Source organism: Colossoma macropomum, unplaced genomic scaffold (assembly GCF_904425465.1).
Source record: "Colossoma macropomum unplaced genomic scaffold, Colossoma_macropomum, whole genome shotgun sequence".
Lineage (NCBI taxonomy): Eukaryota > Metazoa > Chordata > Actinopteri > Characiformes > Serrasalmidae > Colossoma > Colossoma macropomum.
The window spans coordinates 10,829,583-10,854,706 of NW_023494790.1; the positions used below are offsets into that span (position 1 = coordinate 10,829,583).

At 35.5% G+C, this 25,124-nt stretch overlaps 1 protein-coding gene across 2 annotated transcripts; it reads left to right on the forward strand.

Annotated features, from left to right (window-relative positions):
• Positions 1-3,293: 3,293 nt before the first annotated feature.
• Positions 3,294-24,867, forward strand: LOC118809112 (the record flags this gene model as incomplete). 2 transcript variants are annotated; one of them, XM_036572099.1, is given in 11 exon segments in its annotated part: positions 3,294-3,314; positions 8,335-8,436; positions 10,626-10,709; positions 13,694-13,741; positions 16,253-16,291; positions 18,038-18,124; positions 19,446-19,544; positions 21,250-21,268; positions 21,374-21,431; positions 21,814-21,898; positions 24,177-24,867. In XM_036572099.1, coding segments are annotated over 10 exon segments (611 nt in total), but the record flags the coding sequence as incomplete, so codon positions are not given.
• Positions 24,868-25,124: the final 257 nt, after the last annotated feature.

Consider the following 25,124-nt stretch of genomic DNA (forward strand, 5'->3'; position numbering starts at 1 on the left):
CATAAATTGCATGAATAGAATGAAACTAACAGAGCTTCTGGCAGTTTGCCAATGTGTACTAACATTCTTTTTGTATGCTTAATTAACACATGAATTCCTAATTAATTCAGGCACTGAATAAAGCCTTTATTACCTTCATCTTCATTCATTAGTACATGTGTTAGTAATTTAGTCTTGCGGTTGTTAATATATGACTTTCATTTGTTCCTGATTAATGACTCATTACTTTCTGATTAGTTATTCATTAGTAAATGCCTTAATTACTGCCAGTTCATGTACCCTTATTATAAAGTGTTACCAGAAATTCAAAACATCACTAAAACTGTCACAGATTCCTCTGTCCCTCTTCATCTGTTTCTTCCCCTGTGTTGTAGCCATGTGCTTTTTAGCCATGTGCTTGTACAAATCGACTAGTCTGTGCAATTCCTAGTTGTTAGAAATGAAAAGTTTAGCAGAGCTCTACAGTATCTTGCAATAGATTTGAGCTCACTGGTGCTCTGTAGCTAAAAGCAGATTTTTCATAGTTCAGTAATAATGCTTGGTCCCTGAAGGAAGTTTTTGTCCCAGTTTGCCTGCAAAGTTATTGATATGGCATCTAATAGTACATTTGTCATCTAGCCTTATGACAAGGTACTTATATTCAGTGACTCTTACAATGTTGAATCCTTTCAGGGTCCTGATTTTCAAAATGAATATCAATCGATGCTAAAAGCTCTGAAAAAAAAATGACTTTTCCACATTTAAAACTCATTTATGGTTGTAAAAGGCAGTTTTTATTGCATTAAAAGAGCGCTGCAATTTTTCTATTGCTACAAAGATAGAGTCGGTAGAACAGTTTCATCTGCAAAGAGAGGCACTTTGCAGTCCACAATGGAGGTGGTGACAATTATTATAGATATAAAATCGGTCCCAAAACTGAGCCCTGAGGAACACCTTTAAGTTTATTTTGCTCCAGGGCAACACACTGTGGCAACAGATAATGCTGAACCTATCTAGAAGCATTGTGGGCAAATCCAATATGTTGTAGAATTTTTCAAAGTAGCCAGTGACCATCTGTGTGACATGGTTTGGAAAGATCATTACAATCGGATGCACAATGTTTTGTTCTGTCTATTGCAGTAAAAATATAATTTAAAATAAGTGTGGTAGCAGATATGTTTTCTTCTGAAATGGGATCGGTAGGTACACAAAATGGAGTACATGGAGACATGACATGAGTTGATTGTTCACAAAAGATTCTAAAATTTTTGCTAAGCATGACAAGGTACATATGCTGTACATACAAACAAACTATGAAATATCATAGTTTTACATTTGCAAAAGAAAGCAGCAAACTCAAGAAGTATTGTAGTGTTCTAAGCTTTCCCTAACAAAACAATGTTTATTCAAGCGTGCTATTAGTATACTTCTTTTAAATTAAAAAATAAGGGAGTATGCTTTTAATTTACTTTTTATATACTTGGCTTATACTGACAAGTATACAGAAAAGTCTGTTTGGTGTATACTTGTACTTAATCTTTTGATCGAGATATACTTAAAAAATATAATTCAGTATTCTTTTCTTATGCATATATAGTTTAAGTATACTTGGTGTGTAGTCTGGGGTGGAATAGCTTAGAGTAAATAGTACATGGGTAGAACTGAACATGATCTTTTAGGTGTTATTAACCCACATAGAATCAGATAAATATTTGACTGTTTTAATTGACAATTGTTCCAAGGTCTGAGTTTGTTGTGTTTTGTTTTGAACAGTAATATCAATTTAAGTTTTTATGTTTTCTTAGTTTGGTATCCAAAACAATATTTGTTTGAATTTTTTTATTTATAAAGAAAACAAATGTTTTTGTTTTTTTTTTTAATCCTGAGTTTGTCTAATGGATTTTATATGTGTAGTTCACTTGTAGTGTTCATGTTAGTTAACTTTAAATCTACTTAAAGTACAATTAACGGTATTTTTCAAGTATATAAATTAATACCTAGTAAAATGGCAAAATAATATACAAGTAGTGATCTACAAGTATTATATTAAGATCACTTAAAGAAAATTTACTAATATACTTGCAGTATAAAACTATTAAAGTAAAAGTTTACTGAGAGTACATTTAAAAGTGTATTTTTTATAAATTAAAAAGTGGAATAGAATTATTACGGCAATGGAGAGGCAGAGATGGCCACACATGTGCAAGGTGCTCCTCTCCCAGGAGCAGCTGAGGCCAATCCAGGTGGAGCATGGACTCTTTAAAAGACTGGCTGTCTTCAGCATGGAGGGGAGAGAGAGCCTGGTCTAAAGAGACTGAGGAAAAAGGACCTTAAGATAAGAAAGAAATGAGATTAGTTCAGATTGGTTTCTGTTTTTGTTCACCAATGTGTAAATAAAGACTTTTTCTTGGCCTGCATGGGCTCTCAGCCACAGCAGCTCAGCCTCTCTCCAGGCCGCCACCACAGTATATAACTAGTAAACTAAAAGTATACCTATAAGTTTACTTATAGTGTAGTTCACAGTATAGATGCAGTACAAAGTGAAACTGTGTAAAGTGTAGTAGTTGTGTACAACAGAGAGAAAATCTAATAGTGTGTTGTCTGTTCGTGTTTATGGGTTTATTTAGTCTGATCCGTTTTTGTTTTTTTTTCATATAAATGTGTGTATATATACTGTTTGCTTGTGGAATACTTCAAAGTCACTTTCATAAACTAGAAAGTGGACTAGTATTATGTAATTAGTAACCTAACAACTAACACTGTATATATATACAGTTTACTTGGGAAATACTTCAAAGTATACTTTCATAAACTAAAAAGTTTATGAAACAACTAGTTGTGTGATCAAAGTTTACTACTCTTTCACCTAAAGTAAACTTAAAAGTGGGCCAATTTAGTCCCAAGAAGCATTTAAATAGTAAATTTACTAGTATACCACTACAACATTGATGTTACTATACTTACTATATAGTGTATACTTTTTTTTTACTAAGGGTTAAGATGTTCAACTCACATGTCTTAAAGCTCTGTTGTTGGCCTGGACACACTAGCCAATATGAAAAAAATGTAACTATCATGAGCAAACATTACAGCTATCAAGTCAAATATTTTATAGCAGGACAGTTAGTATAGAACTGTATGATTATTTTGGAGATTAATGTGCAGCACTCCCTTAGATGTAAAATGACATTCAATGTACACATCTGTAATACCATGTCAGTGTGTTGATGAGATGTACTTGGGTCGTGCAGGAATATTATTCTGAACTAGTCGTAAACACTATCATACAACTTTACCTGTTTTCTTTTACACAGGCCTCTTCAGAGGATCAATGGGTAAGTCTAAATCCACTTTGCTTAAACAGTTCATAGGTCAGTTGTTGCACTCAATGGAATGTCTGAGGTAAAAACGAACAAACTGTGGAATATCATAATTCTACATTTTCAAAAGAAAACAGAAAACTTACGAAGTATTGTAGTAGTCTTTAAGATGTTCATCTAGTGTGTCTTAAAGCTCTGTTGTAGACCCTGACACCCCAGCCAAAATGAAAAATACAACCTGTAACTATCACTACATCTATCACTATCATGTGCAACCATGACTGCTATCAAGACAAATATTTTATAACAGGACAGTTAGTATAGAACTATAGGATTATTTTGGAGATTATTAAGGATATATTAGGTTTTGATTAGCAGGACAGTTAGTATAGAACTATAGGATTATTTTGGAGATTATTAAGGAGATTTTAAATTTAGATTAGCAGGACAGTTAGTATAGAACTATAGGATTATTTTGGAGATTATTTTGGAGATATTAGGTTTTGATTAGCAGGACAGTTAGTATAGAACTATAGGATTATTTTGGAGATTATTAAGGAGATATTAAATTTGGATTATTTTGGAGATTAAGGAGATATTAGGTTTTGATTAGCAGGACAGTTAGTATAGAACTATAGGATTATTTTGGAGATTATTAAGGAGATATTAAGTTTGGATTATTTTGGAGATTAAGGAGATATTAGGTTTTGATTAGCAGGACAGTTAGTATAGAACTATAGGATTATTTTGGAGATTATTAAGGAGATTTTAGGTTTTGATTAGCAGGACAGTTAGTATAGAACTATAGGATTATTTTGGAGATTATTAAGGAGATATTAGGTTTTGATTAGCAGGACAGTTAGTATAGAACTATAGGATTATTTTGGAGATTATTTTGGAGATATTAGGTTTTGATTAGCAGGACAGTTAGTATAGAACTATAGGATTATTTTGGAGATTATTAAGGAGATATTAAATTTGGATTATTTTAGAGATTAAGGAGATATTAGGTTTTGATTAGCAGGACAGTTAGTATAGAACTATAGGATTATTTTGGAGATTATTAAGGAGATATTAAGTTTGGATTATTTTGGAGATTAAGGAGATATTAGGTTTTGATTAGCAGGACAGTTAGTATAGAACTATAGGATTATTTTGGAGATTATTAAGGAGATTTTAGGTTTTGATTAGCAGGACAGTTAGTATAGAACTATAGGATTATTTTGGAGATTATTAAGGAGATATTAGGTTTTGATTAGCAGGACAGTTAGTATAGAACTATAGGATTATTTTGGAGATTATTTTGGAGATATTAGGTTTTGATTAGCAGGACAGTTAGTATAGAACTATAGGATTATTTTGGAGATTATTAAGGAGATATTAAGTTTGGATTATTTTGGAGATTAAGGAGATATTAGGTTTTGATTAGCAGAACAGTTAGTATAGAACTATAGGATTATTTTGGAGATTATTAAGGAGATTTTAGGTTTTGATTAGCAGGACAGTTAGTATAGAACTATAGGATTATTTTGGAGATTATTAAGAAGATATTAGGTTTTATCCTTAGTCTAAAAAGAGGTGAGGCACGAACATACATACTAACACTCACAACTCAGACAACAATACCCTGTGTAAATATTATATCTGCGATGTAAATTATGTATATAATACAGTATGCATATGCATAACTCACCTTTAAAAGTAAGAAAAATGTGAAATATTGCAAAAAGGCAAAAGAGAAATATTGAATTTTTTTATTATTTCAATTATTTTCATTCGCTTCTCTTAAACGAGATATTCACTCAACACTCTATGGCCACTTGACATATAGCATTTAACGCAATTACTGCCATTTACTGGCAAAGAAAAATAGCAGTAACTTCCAGCTGCGAAAACAGTTGAAGTGTTCCATTGCAAAATGCTGTGTTTCCATTAATAAAACATTTAGATATAGCAAATTTTTAAAAAGAATAATAGATGTATAATGGGAAACACATTTACATTTTCTGAAGGTGGTATTTCTCAGAATAACTGTGGCATATATTAAGATTATTCACAGTTTTAATTAAATCAAATGCCTATTTTCAGTAAATAAACTAGTTTACAGTTTATTAAACATACAACAGTTCATGTTTCTGTTGTAACAGTGTGACATTGCAGTATGACAGGTAATCATAAATTGCATGAATAGAATGAAACTAACAGAGCTTCTGGCAGTTTGCCAATGTGTACTAACGTTCTTTTTGTATGCTTAATTAACACATGAATTCCTAATTAATTCAGGCACTGAATAAAGCCTTTATTACCTTCATCTTCATTCATTAGTACATGTGTTAGTAATTTAGTCTTGTGGTTGTTAATGTATGACTTATTCATTTGTTCCTGATTAATGACTCATTACTTTCTGATTAGTTATTCATTAGTAAATGCCTTAATTACTGCCAGTTCATGTACCCTTATTATAAAGTGTTACCAGAAATTCAAAACATCATTAAAACTGTCACAGATTCCTCTGTCCCTCTTCATCTGTTTCTTCCCCTGTGTTGTAGCCATGTGCTTTTTAGCCATGTGCTTGTACAAATCGACTAGTCTTTGCAATTCCTAGTTGTTAGAAATGAAAAGTTTAGTACAGCTCTACAGTATCCTGCAATAAATTTGAGCTCACTGGTGCTCTGTAGCTAAAAGCAGATTTTTCATAGTTCAGTAATAATGCTTGGTCCCTGAAGGAAGTTTTTGTCCCAGTTATTGATATGGCATCTAATAGTACATTTGTCATCTAGCCTTATGACAAGGTACTTATATTCAGTGACTCTAACAATGTTGGATCCTTTCAGGGTCCTGATTTTCAAAATGAATATCAATGCTAGAAGCTCTGAAAAAAAATGACTTTTCCACATTTAAGACTTGTTTACGGTTGTAAAAGGCAGTTTTTATTGCATTAAAAGAGTGCTGCAATTTTTCTATTGCTACAAAGATAGAGTCGGTAGAACAGTTTCATCTGCAAAGAGAGGCACTTTGCAGTCCACAATGGAGGTGGTGACAATTATTATAGATATTAAATAAAATCGGTCCCAAAACTGAGCCCTGAGGAACACCTTTAAGTTTATTTTGCTCCAGGGCAACACACTGTTTCTATCTAACAGATAATTCTGAACCTATCTAGAAGCATTGCGGGCAAATCCAATATGTTGTAGAATTTTTCAAAGTAGCCAATGACCATCTGTGTGACATGGTTTGGAAATCATTACAGTCGGATGCACAATGTTTTGTTCTGTCTATTGCAGTAAAAATATAATTTAAAATAAGTGTGGTAGCAGATATGTTTTCTTCTGAAATGGGATCGGTAGGTACACAAAATGGAGTACATGGAGACATGACGTGAGTTGATTGTTCACAAAAGATTCTAAAATTTTTGCTAAGCATGACAAGGTACATATGCTGTCTTCCAGTTACAGGGAATTCTGCTTGATGAAGCAAAAAGATTAAAAATGTACATAATATGTTCTAAAATAATGTTGGTTGCAAGCTGCAGAAAAAAGGATTGAATCTGTCCTGTACTTTTTCTTGGGTTCATAACATTGAGAACTTCAGCTATGTGAGGAGAGAGAGGGTGAAAAGTGAAATGACCATGGCTTACAGTTGGGGTTACATCTGTTACATTAAAAGGTGGTTCCATATCACTATTGTCAAATAATTGTCCAGCAGCTGAGAAATGCGCTTTAAAGGCTTGACAGAGCTCTTTCTGATCAGGGGGTTGATGGTCATTAAGTGAGACCTGGTCAGAAGGGGTACTGAGTTATAACTGAATGAATTAACTGCCTTCCAGAATTTGAAGGCTATTAACTGAAACTTGCAAAGAAATTAAGATAATAGTTTGATTTAGCATTTCTGACAGAGGAGATGCATTTATTCCGCAGCTGCCTAAATGTGAGCCAGTGATCTCTGTCCCAAATGCATATGGTGAGGGTACACACTTTGTTTCTTGCTTTAAGCAAAGAAGAAATTTCAGAAGTGAACTAAGCATTGAATCTGTCCTGAATTCTGATTTTTTTTAAAAGGGGTGTGCTTATTGACGACTGCAAGAAATGTTTTACTAAAATGATCTAGTGATATGTGTGATTTCTAATTTTTGTAAAACTTTGATTCTATAGACGGAGGGTTCCAGAAAAGATTAAAATTGTTGATACAAGTCATTTTGTTTACTGGAAGCTTCCTGAAGCCAACTATAGAGACTCAAAATGCAGCTAATATGCCTTCAGCCTTTTGCCAGGGGTGGGATGGTGCCAAAAATAAAAATCCTTTTGCTGCAGTTTCTTAAGAATGAAAAGAGTCACAGAAAATCTAATTTCAGGATTTCTGATTTTTAATCTCTAATATCATTACATCTAACATGAATAATAATGTTGGGAACACACATCGAGTGTATAATTAGGAGACTGAGAAGCTGCTGCGTAATGTCACTGACCTTGGCGCATGACAAGGAGCACTTTAGTCTCCTATTATGAAGAAAAGCGGTGGAGACTAATGAGTCGGCAGCCTGATGGAGTTCACCAGTTGGGATCTGTGAGAATGTTGTGCATTGGAACCCAGCAGTGGGGATCGCCATGAATGCCGCTCTGAGGTGGCCTGTGGTGAAGGGCTGCATGAGTGCTTCTCTGAGGAGGCCTGTGGTGGGGAGAAGAGCAAATGCCACTCAGGAGGCAGAGAAGGGCATTATTAAGAGCATTATTTCTTGTGTCAGTATTTACAAAATGATCATGAGTGCTTTTCTGATTGGTGAGACCGTTTGTTGTGTTGTGTTGTATGTGGCCGATGCTTCGGTTTTTTGTGCACAGATGCTACTGTGTTGTATTAAATGCTTTTACCATTCTAAGAACTGCACTCAGAGAATGAGAGCAGTCTACTGGGAAATACATTGATTAGTTATTAATGTAAATATAACTGTGACTTTTTTCAAAACAGTGAATGAGAAAATTTAGCACTTAAAATACTAAACGTTTAGCTTTGAAAACCTTTAATATTTTGTCTTTTGCAGTTTTGATCTGGATGTCAGTTCTGTTAATCTTGGAGGTCATAAGCGCATCATCATCAGTCTACATTCATTATGTCTCACTGGACACCTTGGATACTCAGAAAGGTAGGTACCTGCACATCAGTCAACTTCAGAGCTATTGGCACCACTTAAGAAACTGGAATTAATTTTAATTTTATGCAATATATTTAATCATTCATTCAAATGCTCCTTAAAATGTTTCTTCAAACACGATCATGGCAATAATAAAAAGTTTGAAAAGTATGGAAGTTTCAGAACTGCACAGTTTAGCTGAATTTTGGAACTGTCATTTTTACACTCCACTGTCAGACACCACATCCATGACCAGAATCTTTTTGGAAGAGTTCCATGAAGGAAGCCTTTCCTGAGAGCAAGCCATAAAACATCATTGGAACAAATGGAATTGTGTGGTCAGATGACAAAAACTGAACTTTTTGGTTATGCACCCTAATGATACAATGAAAAATAAAAGTGGGCCTAAGACAGAGCCCTGTGATACAAAGTCTATATGTATAAAGTATAAAATATCAGATATGTTCCGCGATTAAAATACACAATTTTAATGCAGACATATGTGGTAGTATTATATATACAGTCAAAATTTATAGATGCCCTCCAGTCTGATTCTGTGCCCCTCTAAAATTGGTCTGGATACCACTGGCACTGTTAGAACATAAGTAGCTTTTGGTGTTTTGTAACAACAGTTCATCAGATTAATTAACACTGTGTCTTTGTTTTTGAGTGGATATGACAAAGAATTTGTAGAAGCTTTAAAAAATGAGAACAATCTAACTCAAATCCATCCAGCCCTCATAGTAACACCTGCTGAGAGAGCAAAACAGAACTAACTACAGTAACACAACGCAATATGTATTGAGAAGTATATATTAGATGTTTATTTTTGACACAGATTCAGAGACACTCAGAGCCACCAGAAGGATCAATGCCATCACTCACCAAACACGACATGAATAAAGGACAATGCAAAATGTTTTTCTCACAATGCAGTCAGGCAGGTAACATTCCCCTGGCATTCACCAAACTCAGATTCATCCATCAGACCAAATAGAGAAGCATGATTTGTCACTTCACAGAATGTGTTTCCACTGCTCCAGAGCTGTGTGTAGCTGCTCGGCCGTGGAAGCCCATTTCATGAAGCTTCTAACGCGCAGTTCTTTTGCTGATGTTGCTTCCAGAGGCAATTTGGAACTCTTTAGTGAGTGATTCAACAGAGGATAGACACTGTGCACTTCAGCACTCACCAGCCCCAGTCTGTGAGTTCGCGTTGTGTACGGCTTCAAGGCTGAGTTGTTGTTGATCCTAGTTGCTTTCATTTCACTGACTTGTGGCTGAGGTGACATCCTATGTCAGTGCCAGGTTTAAAGTCACTGAGCTCTTCAGTACGACCCATTCTACTGCCAATGTTTGTCTATTGAGACTTTCAAGGCGATGTGCTTAATTTTATCCACCTGTTAGCAATGGGTGTGGCTGAAACACCTGAACTCAATAATTAGGAGGTGTGTCCCAATACTTTTGTCTATATAGTGTATTATCAACTTGCTCAAGTCAATTTACTGTCTCCTGAATAAATTGCATGAGTAAATCATGTTGGGTGGGTAAAAGCATTTCTAAATAAATTCTAAAACAATCAATAGTAAAGGTGGCAAGTGACAATGCTAATACACATGCTTATGTCACAGGTCCCCCAGTCAGACTCCACCCCTTTGCTTTAAGGGTTACTTTCCCTGCCTTGGGAAATGAGCATGCCACACCTTACCGATAAGAGTCACTGGGCAAGACTCCTAACACTACACTCACCTCTGCACTCACATTTTCTCTGTAATATGATTCAAGGATAAGAGCATATGCCAAATGCACCAACGTAAATAGATCTTGCATTTACATTGTATCTCCTTGTCTGCTGTTGCCTTGTTACAGCTTGTGAATTCATGCTAAAAACTTCTTTATAGGGGGTATATAGCCTAGTAAGCTCTTTCTTGACATCTTTGGCATTTGGTCATTCAGTGTTAAAGCACTGCTGTTCCATTGTTACAAGTAATAAATATTTTTTGTTTAGGAGTTACAGTTGGGATATAACTTTATTTTTGTGTAATAGGTCTTAGAATAGTTCATGCTAGAATATACATTTTATATTGTTTGTGGTATAAATATCTTTAACAGAATGCAAAAACCATTATGTTTTGTTGTTTGCAGGCACATTATTTTGGATGGTTGTCCTGGCTAAATCATTACATTTCTTTTTTTTTTTACAGAACGTGTAGGACTGATCTGTGTGACGGCATATCTGTACATTTTGTCTGGGATGATATTGTTTAAAGCACTGTTTCATGTCTATGGTAAGGTATTTGTTGTTTGCACCAGTCTTTTTCAGAAAGTTCTGCTAATAGAGCAAACAGAAAAAGTAATGCATGTTGGCCTTTTTCATCAAAGTTATGTATAAATGGGCACAGTTTGGAAGACCCTAAATAAAGTACAGACTTCCCCATCTTTGAATCATAAAATATGCAATTGATGATTGACCTTCAGCTGCATCCACTTTCCTTATGTACACAATGAGAGATTGTGTTTGAGAAATATGTTTTCTGAGTTGTTTGTTCTCTCATAGTTATTCACTGGTTTGTTCTGACCAAAGACTTTTATTCTGAAGGCAGGCTAGCTGCCAAGCAGTGTTTTTGCCTATACAATATGAAGAACTGTGTCAGCTGGGGGGCTCACTCAGCCTGCAATTGTTTTATTTGATTCTAGTAAACATTTAATATGATTTTGGTACCTTTTAGTTATCATTCTTTTTATGTATTCTATTACCAACTATTACTTTTTAGTTACTGTTAAGTTATTGGTTTACTTTTACTTTTTCTTTGTCTTTGTTTTTTTTTTTAATTGTATCCCTTTTTTCATCTGTAAATTATTAGTATTTCATTTTTGCAATTTAATCAATTCTTTTTAATATTAAATTTACTACAACCCAATTTCCAAAAACGTTGGGACATTGTGCAAAATGTAAATAAAAACAAAATGCAATGATGTGCAAATCATTTAAACCCTATATTTAATTGAAAATAGTACAAAGACAACAAATCAGATGTTGAAACTGAGAAATTATATTGTTTTTTGAAAAATATGATCCAATTTTGAATTTGATGCCAACAATGCATTCCAAAAAAGTTGAGACGGGGCAACAAAGACTGGTAAAGTTATGTAATGCTAAAAAACACCTGGTGGTTGATTGGCAACAGGTCAGTAACATGATTGGGTATTAAAAGCGCATCCCAGAGAGGCTGAGTCTTTCAGAAGTAAAGATGAGGAGGGGTTCACCACTCTGTGAAAGACTGTATGAGCAAATAGTGCAACAATTCAAGAATAACGTTTCTCATCATAAAATAACAAAGAACTTTTGCTTTTCATCATCTACGGTACATAATATCATTAAAAGATTCAGAGAATCTGGAGAAAACTCTGTATGCAAGGGACAAGGCCGAAAACCAGTATTTGCTGGCCGTGATCTTTGGGCCCTCAGGCGGCACTGCATTAAAAACAGACACAATTCTGTAGTGGAAATCACTGCATGGGCTCAGAAACACTTCTGAAAACCACTGTCTCTGAACACAGTTCATCACTGCATCTACAAATGCAAGTTAAAACTCTAAAACGCAAAGAAGAAACCAAATCAGGATCCAGGAACGTTGCCACCTTCTCTGGGCCCAAGCTCATTTAAAATGGACTGAGGCGAAGTAGAAAAGTGTTCTGTGGTCTGACGAATCAACATTTGAAATTCTTTTTGGAAATCATGGACACTGTGTCCTCCGGGCTAAAGACCACTCAGCTTGTTATCAGTGCACAGTTCAAAGTATTCGTGATGGTACAGGGGTACATTAGTGCACATACCATGGGTGATATGCACATCTGTGAAGGCACCATTAATGCTGAATGATATCTACATGTTTTGGCAACATATGCCGCCATCCAGATGATGTCTTTTTTGGGGAAGGCCTTGATTATTTCAGCAAGACAATGTAAAACCACATTCTGCACGTATTACAACAGCAGTGCTCCGTATTAAAAGAGTCCGGGTGCTAAACTGACCTGCCTGCAGTCCTGACCAGTCACCCACTCATAACATTTGGCACATTGTGAAATGAAAAATTTGACAAAAGAGACCGCAAACTGTTGAGCAGCTGAAATCCTATATCAAACAAGAGCAGTTTCTACATTTGTTATGTTGTCTTTGTAGTATTTTCCTTTAAAAATATGGTTTGCATGATTTGCTGATCATTCCATCCTATTTTTATTTACATTCAGCACAGCATCCCAACTTTTTTGGAAATAGGGTTGTATGGTGATTATTATTGTTTTTAGCATTCGTTCAGTTTTTTCAGATCAAATTTTTTCAAAACCTGATTTCTGTTTCTGTTACCCTCAATATACTCCAGGTTTACTATTTTTATTCATTATTAAATTTCAGTTCTTTACATATTGCATGCTGTCAGTATTCAAACTGAATTACCCATTATTTTCATTATTGTCATGTGCAGAATGATGATATTGTTGATCATGATGATGAAGATTTATTATTATTATTATTATTATTATTATTATTATTTTCCATTTAACCGCTGGGATAGGCTTCAGCTCCCCCATGACCCAGAAGCATAAGAGGCTTAGAAAGTGTGTGTGTGTGTGTCTGTGTGTGTGTTTCATTTTAATATTATTACTGTTTTAAAACAATTTTCAGTATTTAACCACAAATCAAGCAGGCTGTTAGGTTATTAAGCTCAATTTTACCTGCACTCTGACCAGACATATGTTTGATTATGCAGATACCCCAAAGATTAAATCTTTGAACAAAACTACCTTAGAAATTTGTGTATTTTGACTTTAAAATCAGATTTGAGCATGCACAACTTTGATGGATAAGGGCCAAAGTCTGTTATTTAAGTGTTTTCTGACACCCCGGCTTATCTGTGTTATACTTGATAATAACAGCACTTTTACTAAAGATCAGCTCTTGTGTTGTATCCACTGCTTTTCTCAACAATTTGTCTAGCATGTACTTTTTGTTGACTGCATATAGCTTTGAACTGGTTCATGTTAACAGACAAACCTTTTTTCAGGATTATTGAATGAATTACTGTGGCCACAAGTGTTTTATTTATTTGCTTGTATTAATTCACAGATTGTAGCCTTACCTCTGGAATTTGATATGTACCCCAGCACATCTCTCCCTTTGTTGTAAAAGGCCAGATCCCTCCCTGAAATGTCTAGGTTACTGCTTCCACTGGCTAGTCAACACTTTCAACTCTAACCTTTTACCTTTGCACAGGACGCTTCACCAGAAGACCACATTCTAACAGGACACAGCAATCAGTGGGTGAGTACAAATCCACATTTTGCAGTGTATGCAGAAGTTTAACCACCCTAGGGTCAGATCTGTGCTTCATACAATAAACCACCAGGTTTACTGTGACCGTAAGAGTAAATAGCGTGGCAGTAACGTGTTTGCACATTAATGAACAGGATTACTGGCACGTCTTACCACTTGTGCAATATGAGTCGTGGTCACACTATTATCTCATTTCAATATAATGTTATCGATTCATAACATGGGACAATATTAGAAAAAACAACACCTGGACCACTCTGACAGTAATATCCCTGGTAAGAAACCGATGTGGATTAAATGATACTTTCTCCCGTATTTCTAAGCGTGTTTGATCTCACCTGCAACAAAACGCACATAGACACACTCAGCTATTATTAACCAATATATTTAAAATATACGTTTTGATCTGTTTGGACAGAGCAGCACGACAAACCTAGCCATAGTTGTAGGAGTACAGAGGAGAAAAAAAAGACTTGAGCAGGATTTCAGTTTAGCAGACTTACTGGCGCTCTGATTTAAAACAGCCCCTACTTTCTGCATCACAGTTGTTGTTTCTGAAATCCTTCCAGTGTGTAGAAAGTGGCTTTAGCTTCTAATCCAAATAAATTGATTTAAATTGATACAATTAAAGAGTAATTTGACATGTTGAGATTCTACATGTTCAAATTGATTTTGCTGGAAGCAGTTTAAGGATTTAGTAGTATTTTTCAATTTGCAATGGATTTTACAAAATAACTTGCAATTTATACGTGATTACTTATTTACTAGTAAAAAATAATTTCTTACAAGTAAAAAAAACATGTTTTTACATGTGCAAATCATATTTCTGATATCAATAATGAAATATTTACTAGTTGAAATTGAATTTTCTCATGTGTAAATTGAATTACTGAGGTCAATAAAAATAGGAAATAAAAACTAAAATAGCTTGCCATAGCAATTAGAATTTTAGCATGTCCATTTGAAATTGTAATTGTAATAAAAATACCATGTTACTTTCATTTATGTTAGTAAAAATTACTGCTGTAATTACAATGAATTGGAAAAGGGGTTTTGTTATTATTATTATTATCATTATTATTATTATAATTGTTTAAATAGAAAAATTAAATTGTGCATGCTAAAATAAAATTCCTTCAATTAAAATTTGAATTTTAAGATGTTCTAGTCAGATTTTTTGTTTGTAAATTTCATTTTTGTTAGCGTAAAAACATTTTCTGATAAACCTTGTTTCTTGATTAAAAGTTGGAAGGATCTTTAATAAATTATTTATGTAGACTGTTTTTGTTGGCACGTCTTCTCTTAAAATTGATAGCTCTGTTTCAGAGAACTTTGGGTTTATTTCTTTGTTTTCATATGTTTTGGCAGCCGAACAGAGCTTCACTTAACGTGAGTCTTTAATATGTCTGAACTCATTTACATGTTGATTTTCACTGGCTCTTGTCCAGAACATTGCGGTCTCAGCGGACATTTACTGTATTTCTCTTATACATAACCAACTCAGACTTTTCACTGGCCTTTACTCAAGTCAGATTTTTCTAGCACACTTTCCAGCAGTCTCTTCTTTCTGCTGACTGTCTGTATGTCTTTCTCCCTTTATCTGCCCTCTTCAAAGACACTTGCGCTGCCAAAGCCAAAGCATCCTCAACTGGCTCGCTTTAAGGGGAGCACCTGAACCTAGAGTGAGAGATCTTGTTGCTCCACCTCCATATCACCTTCACCCTCTCTACAGCATGACCACCAGGGTCAAACGTCATGTTGTAGCAGGAGGTGGGGCTCAGTCCTCACGCAGCCTATTGGGGCTCTCGTTGGTGATTAGGGCTCAGCTACCTGGCACAGTATACTTCATTGGATTCTATATCAGTACTACAACACTAGTACATACACAGTTCAGAAGTAGTTAATTGATAAACTTACACACAAGCATGTGAGTCATTATCTAGCTAACTTGTCAGCTCGCAAGTTAACTAAATAACAATAGCTAAACTGAAGTTGCATTCATTCGTCAGTTAGCATTCACTTGTTCTGAACTACAGTTAAAGTTATCTCAAGACTTATTTTCTTAATCCTCCAACCACTGCTCAACAGTCGTTGCTATCAAGCTTTTAGTTCTTTATTGGTGCGCCAGTGTGCCTAGTGTTTTGAATTTAAAGCTCCAGCTGTGGTCAAAAGATGTGCCAAGATGCATAAAAATCAAGACCCAACAGAGTGTGTCATTTTCTACCCATTTCCAAAGCCAAAAAAAAATTACAAAATGTCAGTTTGTGTTAAAAAAGTTGCCATGCCTTTGGTCTGTGAATTTGGTGTTCTTTTACCACAAAAGCTACTACAAAATATCTTCTTCCATGCATAAATCATCAAAGGTAAGATATAAATGGTCTGTAAACATTTTTTCATGTGTTTGGAAATAACACAGGATTTTTATTCCAGCTGGACCAGTTATACATCATTGAATTCACTTTTTCGAAGTAACTAATTCAATCATTGTTTTCCACACAGAGTTGAATTCTACAGTCACAGAGGCACAGCAAACATCAGGTAATTGTAAAACTCTGTTTTTCCTGCTCTACCTGATCCAACTAATCAGCTCTTTAACATGCCTGTCATGAAGGGATGCTTTAAATAGGTTTGACGTTTGTTTTCTGCTGTCTGGTTTGAATTGTTAAGTCAGCTTCACTGAACAAAGTTGTGGTGAGGGGACGCATGCTTTATAATAAAAGGTGTTGCAGTGTTGGTTGGCTTTATGTGTTAGTGTGGGCTTGTCAATCATGGCTTTATGTTAATCTTGTTTTCTGTGATCATTAACACAATATTATTTCTTACTGAACACTGTATTATATTGTGTATTGTTTGTGGGTGCTTTATAAAAGCGTTAAACCATTTGAGACTTAATTCTGCATTACAGTCATTTCACTACGGATAGAGTGTTTAATTCTCTGTTGCATTGTGACTAGCATCAGCATTTAACCTGCAGCTTAATGCTGTTTTTACCTGCTGTGTACAGTAAGCTTTGAGGTTCAAACCACTAACAAATCATAATACGCCCACCTTGAGAGGTTTGTCTCTCTGTTTATATGAGTCAGAGTTCATTTGAAATGATTACATAAAGCCAGGTCCATAAGTATTTGGATAGTGATACAATTTTTGTAATTTTACCTCTGTTTTACCACCACAGTAGACTTGATATGAAGCAAGATGTGACTGAAGTGTAGACTTTCAGCTTTAATTTGAGAGATTTAACAAATATTACATTACCGTTTAAGAATTATAGCCATTTTTACATAGTCCTTCCATTTTGACAGGTTCAAAAGTAATTGGACTTTTGACTGATAAACAGTTTCATGGCCAGGTTTGGTCTGTTCCCTCATTATTTCATGACAAATTAAGGATATAAAAGTATTAGTCATCATTAGGCCGAAAAAACAAGGCAAACCTATCAGAGAGATAGCAGAAATGTTAGGAGTGGCCAAATCAACAATTTGTGACTGCTGATAGAAGTGGCAGGATGAATTCTGAAGTATATAGAGCTATAATTTCTGCTTAAGCTCTGTCAAATGTTGCAAAACTGATAGGACAGCACTTCTCAGTTCAAATGGATCATGACTCAAAACGTACTAGGAAAGCAACCCAACAGCTTCTTAAAGAAAAGAAATTGAATGTTCTTCAATGGCTGAGTCAGTCACCTGACTTCAACCCAGTTGAGCATGCTCTTCACTTACTGAAGACAAAATCGAAGGCTGAAAGACCCACAAGCAAGCAGCAACTGAAGACAGCTGCAGTAAAGGCCTGGCAAAGCATCTCAAGGGAGGGAACTCAGCATTTGGTGATGTCCATAGGTTCCAGACTTCAGGTAGTCATTGACTGCAAAGGATTGCAAATTAAAAAAAAAAGAATCCTTGCATTTATAATCATGTTATTTTTTTGTATGTTATTACATTGTGTGGATTTCTGTGTAAATTAAAAATGCGACCTGATCTTCAGTCGTAAAAGTACTTATACACATTTAACAACACACACACAAAATAATTTAACATTGTGCTTTGCCTTGTTTACATATGCAAAATAAAGGGTTATAACACATAGTTCCCAACCACAGTTGTGGCATACTGCTGTCCTGCACAGTCTTTTCCTGTTCTTATTCTACGTCAACGCAGGAAGGGTTTGTTCATGAGCTTATTAGTTGTATTAAGTGTCTAAGAGCAGAAGAAACACACCATATATTTTATGCAATTAGGTGTTTTATAAATCTCTCTTTTTAAAATTACATCACGTTTTATATTACAGGTCATGCCATTGTGTACATGCTGGGGGCAGTGGGTCTCAGTTTTGTGAATTCCATTGCACTGGCAGTAGAACTGATTCTGAAAGCACGTGAGTGAGATCAACAGTGTTTACCAGCAATGATTATCATTTTATTACACAACCAGTGTATTTTCATATCACATGAAGATTACAGAATGTGCGCATAACAGGAATGCGGTCTATATAGGTTTTCTATGATCTTGTTGCAAGATACTGCTTAATTGTACAAGTGACATTAAATTAGATAAAGATTATTGTAACACTCGGACAGGGTAGTGAGATGCAAATGCAGAGAATCTTTAATAAACAGAATCCACAGAGCAAAAATCAGAGTTGAGACAGGCAAAGGGTCAAAAAAACAGAGAATACCAAAACACAGGATCACAGCTCAATAAAGTCACATGAGAGTGGCAATACCTCGCAAGGAGGCAGAGTGAGAGTCCTGGTTATAAAGGGAGGCTGATGAGCAGATTGTAGGCAGGTGCGTGAGTGTGGGAGGAGTCAGTTCTCAATACTCCGGAGAAGCTGATCTCTGAATGAAGGAACGACCAGTGGGTGTGACAATTATCCCTCACTATAAACCTCAATTCCAAAACGTTTGAACAGTGTGTGAAATACTAATAAAAACAGAAAGCAGTGATGTTGAAATAAGCATGTACCTGAACAAAAGTGTCTAGAAGGCAGCATATGTTGCTCCAAAATGTTTTGTTATTTGCGCATGCCACCAGCACTAATATACCCCCAGACCTTAACAGCAACTTTTGAACTGTTGAACTTTACATTGCTAATAATCTGGATGGTTCTTTTTTTTTGGCCCGGACAACATGACATCCATTATTTACTCATCAGACCTACATGTTTCTACTGTGCATCAGTCCATTTCAGATAAGCTTTAGCTCAGAGAAGCCAGCAGCATTTCTGGACATTGTTCATGTGGTTTCCATTGTGGATAGTACAGTCTTAACTTGCATTTGTGGACACAGCAACAACACATGTAGTGACCTCCATCACAGAAGCATGTTGGTTTTTAATGCATTGCATTCAGTTGTGGTTTTCAGCCTTGCCCTATGCACAGAGATTTTTCCAGTTTCCCTGAATCTTTTAATAATATTATGCAACACAGAGGGTGAAATACCTAAAGTCCTTGAAGAAGTAAAACATTAAATATTCTTTCTTTGCACTGTTTTTGTCAGGTAGAAGTGGATTTACAAGTCACTTCCTTCTGTTTTTACTTGCATTTTACAGACTGTAAAATTACCCCAGTAACTTTAAGTGGAAGAATTATTCATTAATTTCAATAGCAGCATTATTATAAAGTTATTGTAATGTTTGCAAGCAAAGATTTGTGTTTTCCTGATTTAAAAAAAGAATCATTCCTTTTGTCCATTAGGAAATGGTGAGCGTACAGTGGAAGACCTGCGAGTTATTCTCATACCCTCTGAAAGTGTCTTTGCTATAGGCTGTCTTATGCTACAGATATCTGCATTCTGTAAGTATAATCTACAAATATGACATAGTCTGTGATCATATGTTCACCAAAAGTTTAACTTTGCAGCTAATTTTGCTCTTAAATCCCCAAATTTCCTGTATGCCCTGACGTATACCTCATGAGTCCAAATTGATATTAAAATGGTTTTCTGTAGTTTGTAGACTTTATGCAAGCGTTGTGTTTGAGAATGCATTGATACCATTTTTTTAGACTGAGTGTAAATTCATATTTTTAGTACTTGCCAATGCCGAGTCTGATACCATACTGAGTAGCCTACTCAAAACGAAGTAGTTATTAGTGTAAATGAGTGCAATGTATCTTACCAGTTAAATTGTAAAATTTAGCTGATTTTAAATAACGTGCATTCACTAGCTATGCTACATTAGTTACCCTGGATTGAGTAGAGTGGTAGTTGAGAAGAGCAGGTTTTGTTCTTTATCAGAAAAGTGCTTCTGTACAACTGTAAGTAAAGTATGTTTCATAGTTTTGATCCTCATCTGTCTCCTTTAACAACAGTCTCTGTAACACAGTGACAACAGGAATCACATTTGAGGTTGACATTGAAATAGACCATCGTGTATGGACAAGGCCTACGTTTTATATGCTCACACTGTACAAAAAAGCTCAGTCTTACTGACATGCTATGTGAAGTGCCGCCCCTACAGAGAGCTCTGTCTTTAGACAATTATCAGTGAAGCTGTTTCATTCAAAATAACGACCTGCACACTCGAGTACTGACCAAACGTGTGAAGGAACAGCGGCTTTGCTAACACTGCACTGAAGCTGAAAGCAGGCAGTTATGTACGTGATAGAACAATACAGCCTATTTTATAATGACAGTTTTAAAAATCAACATTTTAATGTTTATACCTAACAAATATATTCAGTCAAACAGAGTAAAGTCGGTATATACAGACTTTGGTAGCAAATGTCAAGTTATTAGCCTCCTAAAATTAAGTCAAACGGTATCAGATGTTGGTATCTGTGAATTTTTATGATGATGAGTATGAGTAAATAAGTATCCAGTCGATACTCAATACCAGTATCGGTATCGATGCATCCCTAATTGTGTTTTGCTGGTTGTTGCACCTTCTTGTTCCCAGATTTGAAGGCTGAGTCAGAAGCTTTCAACAGGGAGTGCAAGGAACCAGGGTTATACAAAAAACCCACCTGTTCTCCACCAGTTAGCTCCAAGCCATCATGCTTGGGAACATATAAAATAACACATTGAAGTCTAAAATAAGCTAAATTCACCATCGTCACTGTTAGAACAAAACCTCAAAATTGTAACTAGTATTTTTATCAATATGGAATTAATGCTGTATAGATACTGTAATGTTTTTTGAGAGTTTGCTGGCTGTTCATTTTCCTTTGAAAACATTCCAGTTTTTTCCAGCGATTGGTTTTATAAAAAAAAATTATAAGCAAATTTTAGATTGCTCATTTGTGTAAAAGACTTGATGATGTAACGATTTAGATATTAGAACAGTGATGTGATTGAACAGAACAAAAAACTGTAAACTTATGCCAGAAACAATGTAAACGAAGTCGAGAAGGCTGAAATTTCTGCAGAACAGTACGACAGATCCTCAGCTAGGATACAACAAAATTTATTAACACAACACTATATTTTATAGGCTATGTATTTACTGATGAACGGTTTCTAAAGTAAATAACTGTCTTTGTCTCTGTCCTTCTGCTGCAGGGTGGACAAACAGAGAAAGGTAAGTTTATATTATAGAGGAATAAATACTTAACACAAGATTCACTCCTTATCACTTTTATTCACAAAATATATTCATTAATTATTTTTGCTCTGACTATAACAGGTTGATGTATGACCTGAAAGACTTGCGTCAGTTGTGCAGGTGTAAACAGGTGTCAGCGGTGAGTGTATCATTTTTGCACATTAAAAGTGCAATAAATACAAATGTCCATTTACAAATTTAATTGTAGAAAATACATGGACCCCAATTTTATTATACTTAATGGGAAAATTTGGGAAGATCTTCTTTCTGTTCTGTTATATTCACACAAATTTTTGACTAGTGCTGTCTCAGCAATCCTCATAGAGCCAAAAATATGAAACTGCCAAGGAAAAATGCAAAAATGCTACTTATTACTTTTTTTAAGATTTGATTTGTTGCAACCACTACAACTCAGTAAACGTTTCTTTGCGAATATTAGTGCAGTATGATATAAGATCACATAATAGAATTGTCTTCGATTGTAGTGTCAGCTTAGAAATGTCATCTTACCTTAAATGCAGGACTCACCGGTACAGAATCATGAACTTCAGGCTCTACAGAACTCCAGAGGCTGATTCTGCTCCTCAGGAATTGGCGTCTTAGGAGGTAAGATGTAGCTCACATTCTTGTGTAAGAAGTAGAAAGTTAAAAAGGATTTCAGACATCTGAAGTTGAACACTGACCGTCCGCAGAGTTCTTAGAAACTCTCGCCTCCCTTACTTATTGTTGCTACATCTGTCAAACTGTCAGTACAGGCTACATCTTAGCATCCATAGCACATACATTTTAAAACATATAGTGAATATTTTATTATTCAAAAATAAACTGGCTTTACAAGATGTTCAGTGCAGATACACATGTTTGAGAACTGACAAAACGTGCATGTATGCCAATGTAAGGCAAACAAAAAAATATTCTTTAAATCTTTAAACCATGTTTACATTCATCAAAGCAGGGAAGTCTTTAGCCACTCGATGTTAAAGCAGCAGATTTTCACGTCAGGTAATGAGGAGGTTTTAGCGATGGAAGCTGCTCCTTCGGATGAGCTAGTTTTGAAGTTAATGCTGGAGTTCATCAGAGCAATATCAGGTGCACACATTAACCCTTATTTATAAAAGTTGTGTACAATCAAATCTGATTGTAAAATTAGCTCACACAGACTTCCAACAGTTTTGTTATTCATCAATTTCATCTTTGGAGAATCTGTACAATCAAGCGTACCAGTTCAGCAAAAAAAAATGCCTGATTTGCAGTTAACCAACCAAAGCTATTATCAGTAACATCTGTAATACCACTAGTAAGAATAAAAAAACAGAAAATAATCATTTTTTATTTATTTAAACAAATTGATATCTGGTTTTCTCTGGAGTAAATAAAACCCCCGAATATGCAAAAATGCACTACAACGACATCGTCAGCATGGTGGACTGTCCTTGCCAAATTTTCAATATTATTATTGGGCCTCTAATATTAGGGCTTTACTGTACTGGATTAATATTCCTAATGATCAGATTATTCCCAAGTGGTTATCAATGGAAAGTGCATCCTGTAGCCATACCTCACTGCATGCGCTACTCTGCTCAAGGAAGCCTTCTATTTTCTATTTACAGCCCAATAGAGAAATTTCCCTCTGTTGCCAATAGTGCCTTCAAATGATGGGTTGAGAAAGGAATCACAATAATTAAAGACCTGATTGTTGAGGATACCTTTATATCTTTTGAACAACATTAGAACACATTTTAATATTCCTCAATCACATTTTTTTAGATACCTACAGCTTCGTAGTTTTATATCATGAAGCTATTCGCAATTTCCATCATTACCACCTCACTCCTTTTTAGATACTATATTGAAAACCAGCCCACAGTCTAAGAAATGCCTCGGTGTGATGTACTCTCTGCTTAATTCATATAATTTGAAGCCTCTAACTTTATTGAAACAACAGCGGGAGGAGGAACTTGACACGCAGATATCAAGGGAGATGTGGCAAGATATTTTGGATGGAATACACTCCTCTTCAATTTGTTTAAGGCACACCATCATTCAGTTTAAAATAGTCCATCGTCTACATTGGTCCAAGGATAGGCTGGCTAAATTTACTCCGAATGTTGATCCTATATGTGACAGGTGTAAAATAGAACCAGCCACTCTCTCTCATATGTTTTGGTCCTGTCCAAAATGAATTATATTCTGGCAGTCAATATTTGCTTTTCTCTCAAGTGTATTTAAGAGATCACTGACACCATCTCCTATTACTTCAATATTTGGAGTGACTTTACAGGAGTCTTGCATAGATAACTCTGCCAAAAGGGCGATTGCTTTTGCCACTCTCTTAGCCAGGCGGCTTATCCTACTGAAATGGAAGGATGAGTTCCCACCCACCTTTAAATACTAGTGCAGTGGCGCAGCGTTATTGGGAGGGTTTTTGTCTGTTCTCTCATTTTTCTTTTTTTTTTTATATTTTTATTTTTTTATTGTCTAAAAAACAATAAAACCACCTTGGTTAAAAAATAAATAAATAAATAACAATAATCCTAATCATTTGTACATAGTGTGTGTCTGGCACTACACGTTCCTCAGTAACACCTTTCCACCATCTCTTAATATAATCGTTCAGAATAATGTCGTTCTAGCTGCAAGTTTGTTTTGGGCAACTCTGTCAGAGCTTGTCCTTTGATTGACAGAGGATGATTGGGATTGGCTAAGAGGCCTGTCATTCCTCATTTTGTCCTTCATAAAATGGTCAGTTGTTTAAACACAGCACAGTTAACTCAAGCACGCTAAAACACTTTCTCCATTCTGTAAAACAACATTGCATTGAGTTTCTCTGTGTGTCTAAGTTAAAAAGGCAGTAAAAAGATTTTTGTGTTTTTTTTTTTAACAGGTATTGAGGAATTATTGCTTCTTGTATGCAGACCACGTACATGATGACATGTAGGTTTGGAGCCATCTGAGGGACACAGATTAATGTCTGCTCAAAGAAACTTTGTATTTGATACATACAGAAAATCCCAGCAGGCACTGGGCCAACCAAAGACACAGAAGCAATTTCTTCTTGGACATGATTTCTTCTAGTGACATGGAAGAAAATATGAACAGTTGCATTCAGAGCATTTTTGGTCTGAACTGTAAACTTTCCATTCTGCTACCATGCTGGTGCCACTGCTGTGTTGAGAATCATTCACCACCTGACCTGTGGTCAGAAACTGACCCAGTGCTCCGTGCTGTCACCAAGGGGGTAGAAAAATAGTGCACATGTGAAATCTATTTTGGTACGCTTTCTGTACGATAAATTTGCACATATTCATCACTGTAAAATGTATAGTTATTATATAGCAATGTTTAATGCAGAAACCTTTAATTTGCTTTATAAGAAGGCTTTGTTACAAAAATGCTAATTTCCACTGGTCCCCCTTTGGAATTTGCAAGTAATATTGAATGTTTACATTTGATGGCAGCTGTGTCTTAGCTGGTGAACTGAGGCTAGTAACATAAATTGACTTTGTCAATTTGCCAGCAGCACTGCTGTGTCTGATCCACTTGTAACAATACAACACACCACCACCACGTCAGTGTTACTGCAGTGCTGAGAATGATCCACCACCCAAATAGCACCCACTCTGTGAGGGTCCATGGGGGTCCTGACCACTGAAGAACAGGGTAAAAGGGGGCTAACAAAGTATGCAGAGAAACAGATGGACTACAGTCTGTAAAGTGCACCTATACTGTAAGTGAAGCTGATAAAATAGACAGAGAGTGTAGAAACAAGCAGGTGGTTTTAATGAGGGGGCTGTTTGGTGTATATGCGGTCTGTAAAAATGCTATGATATAC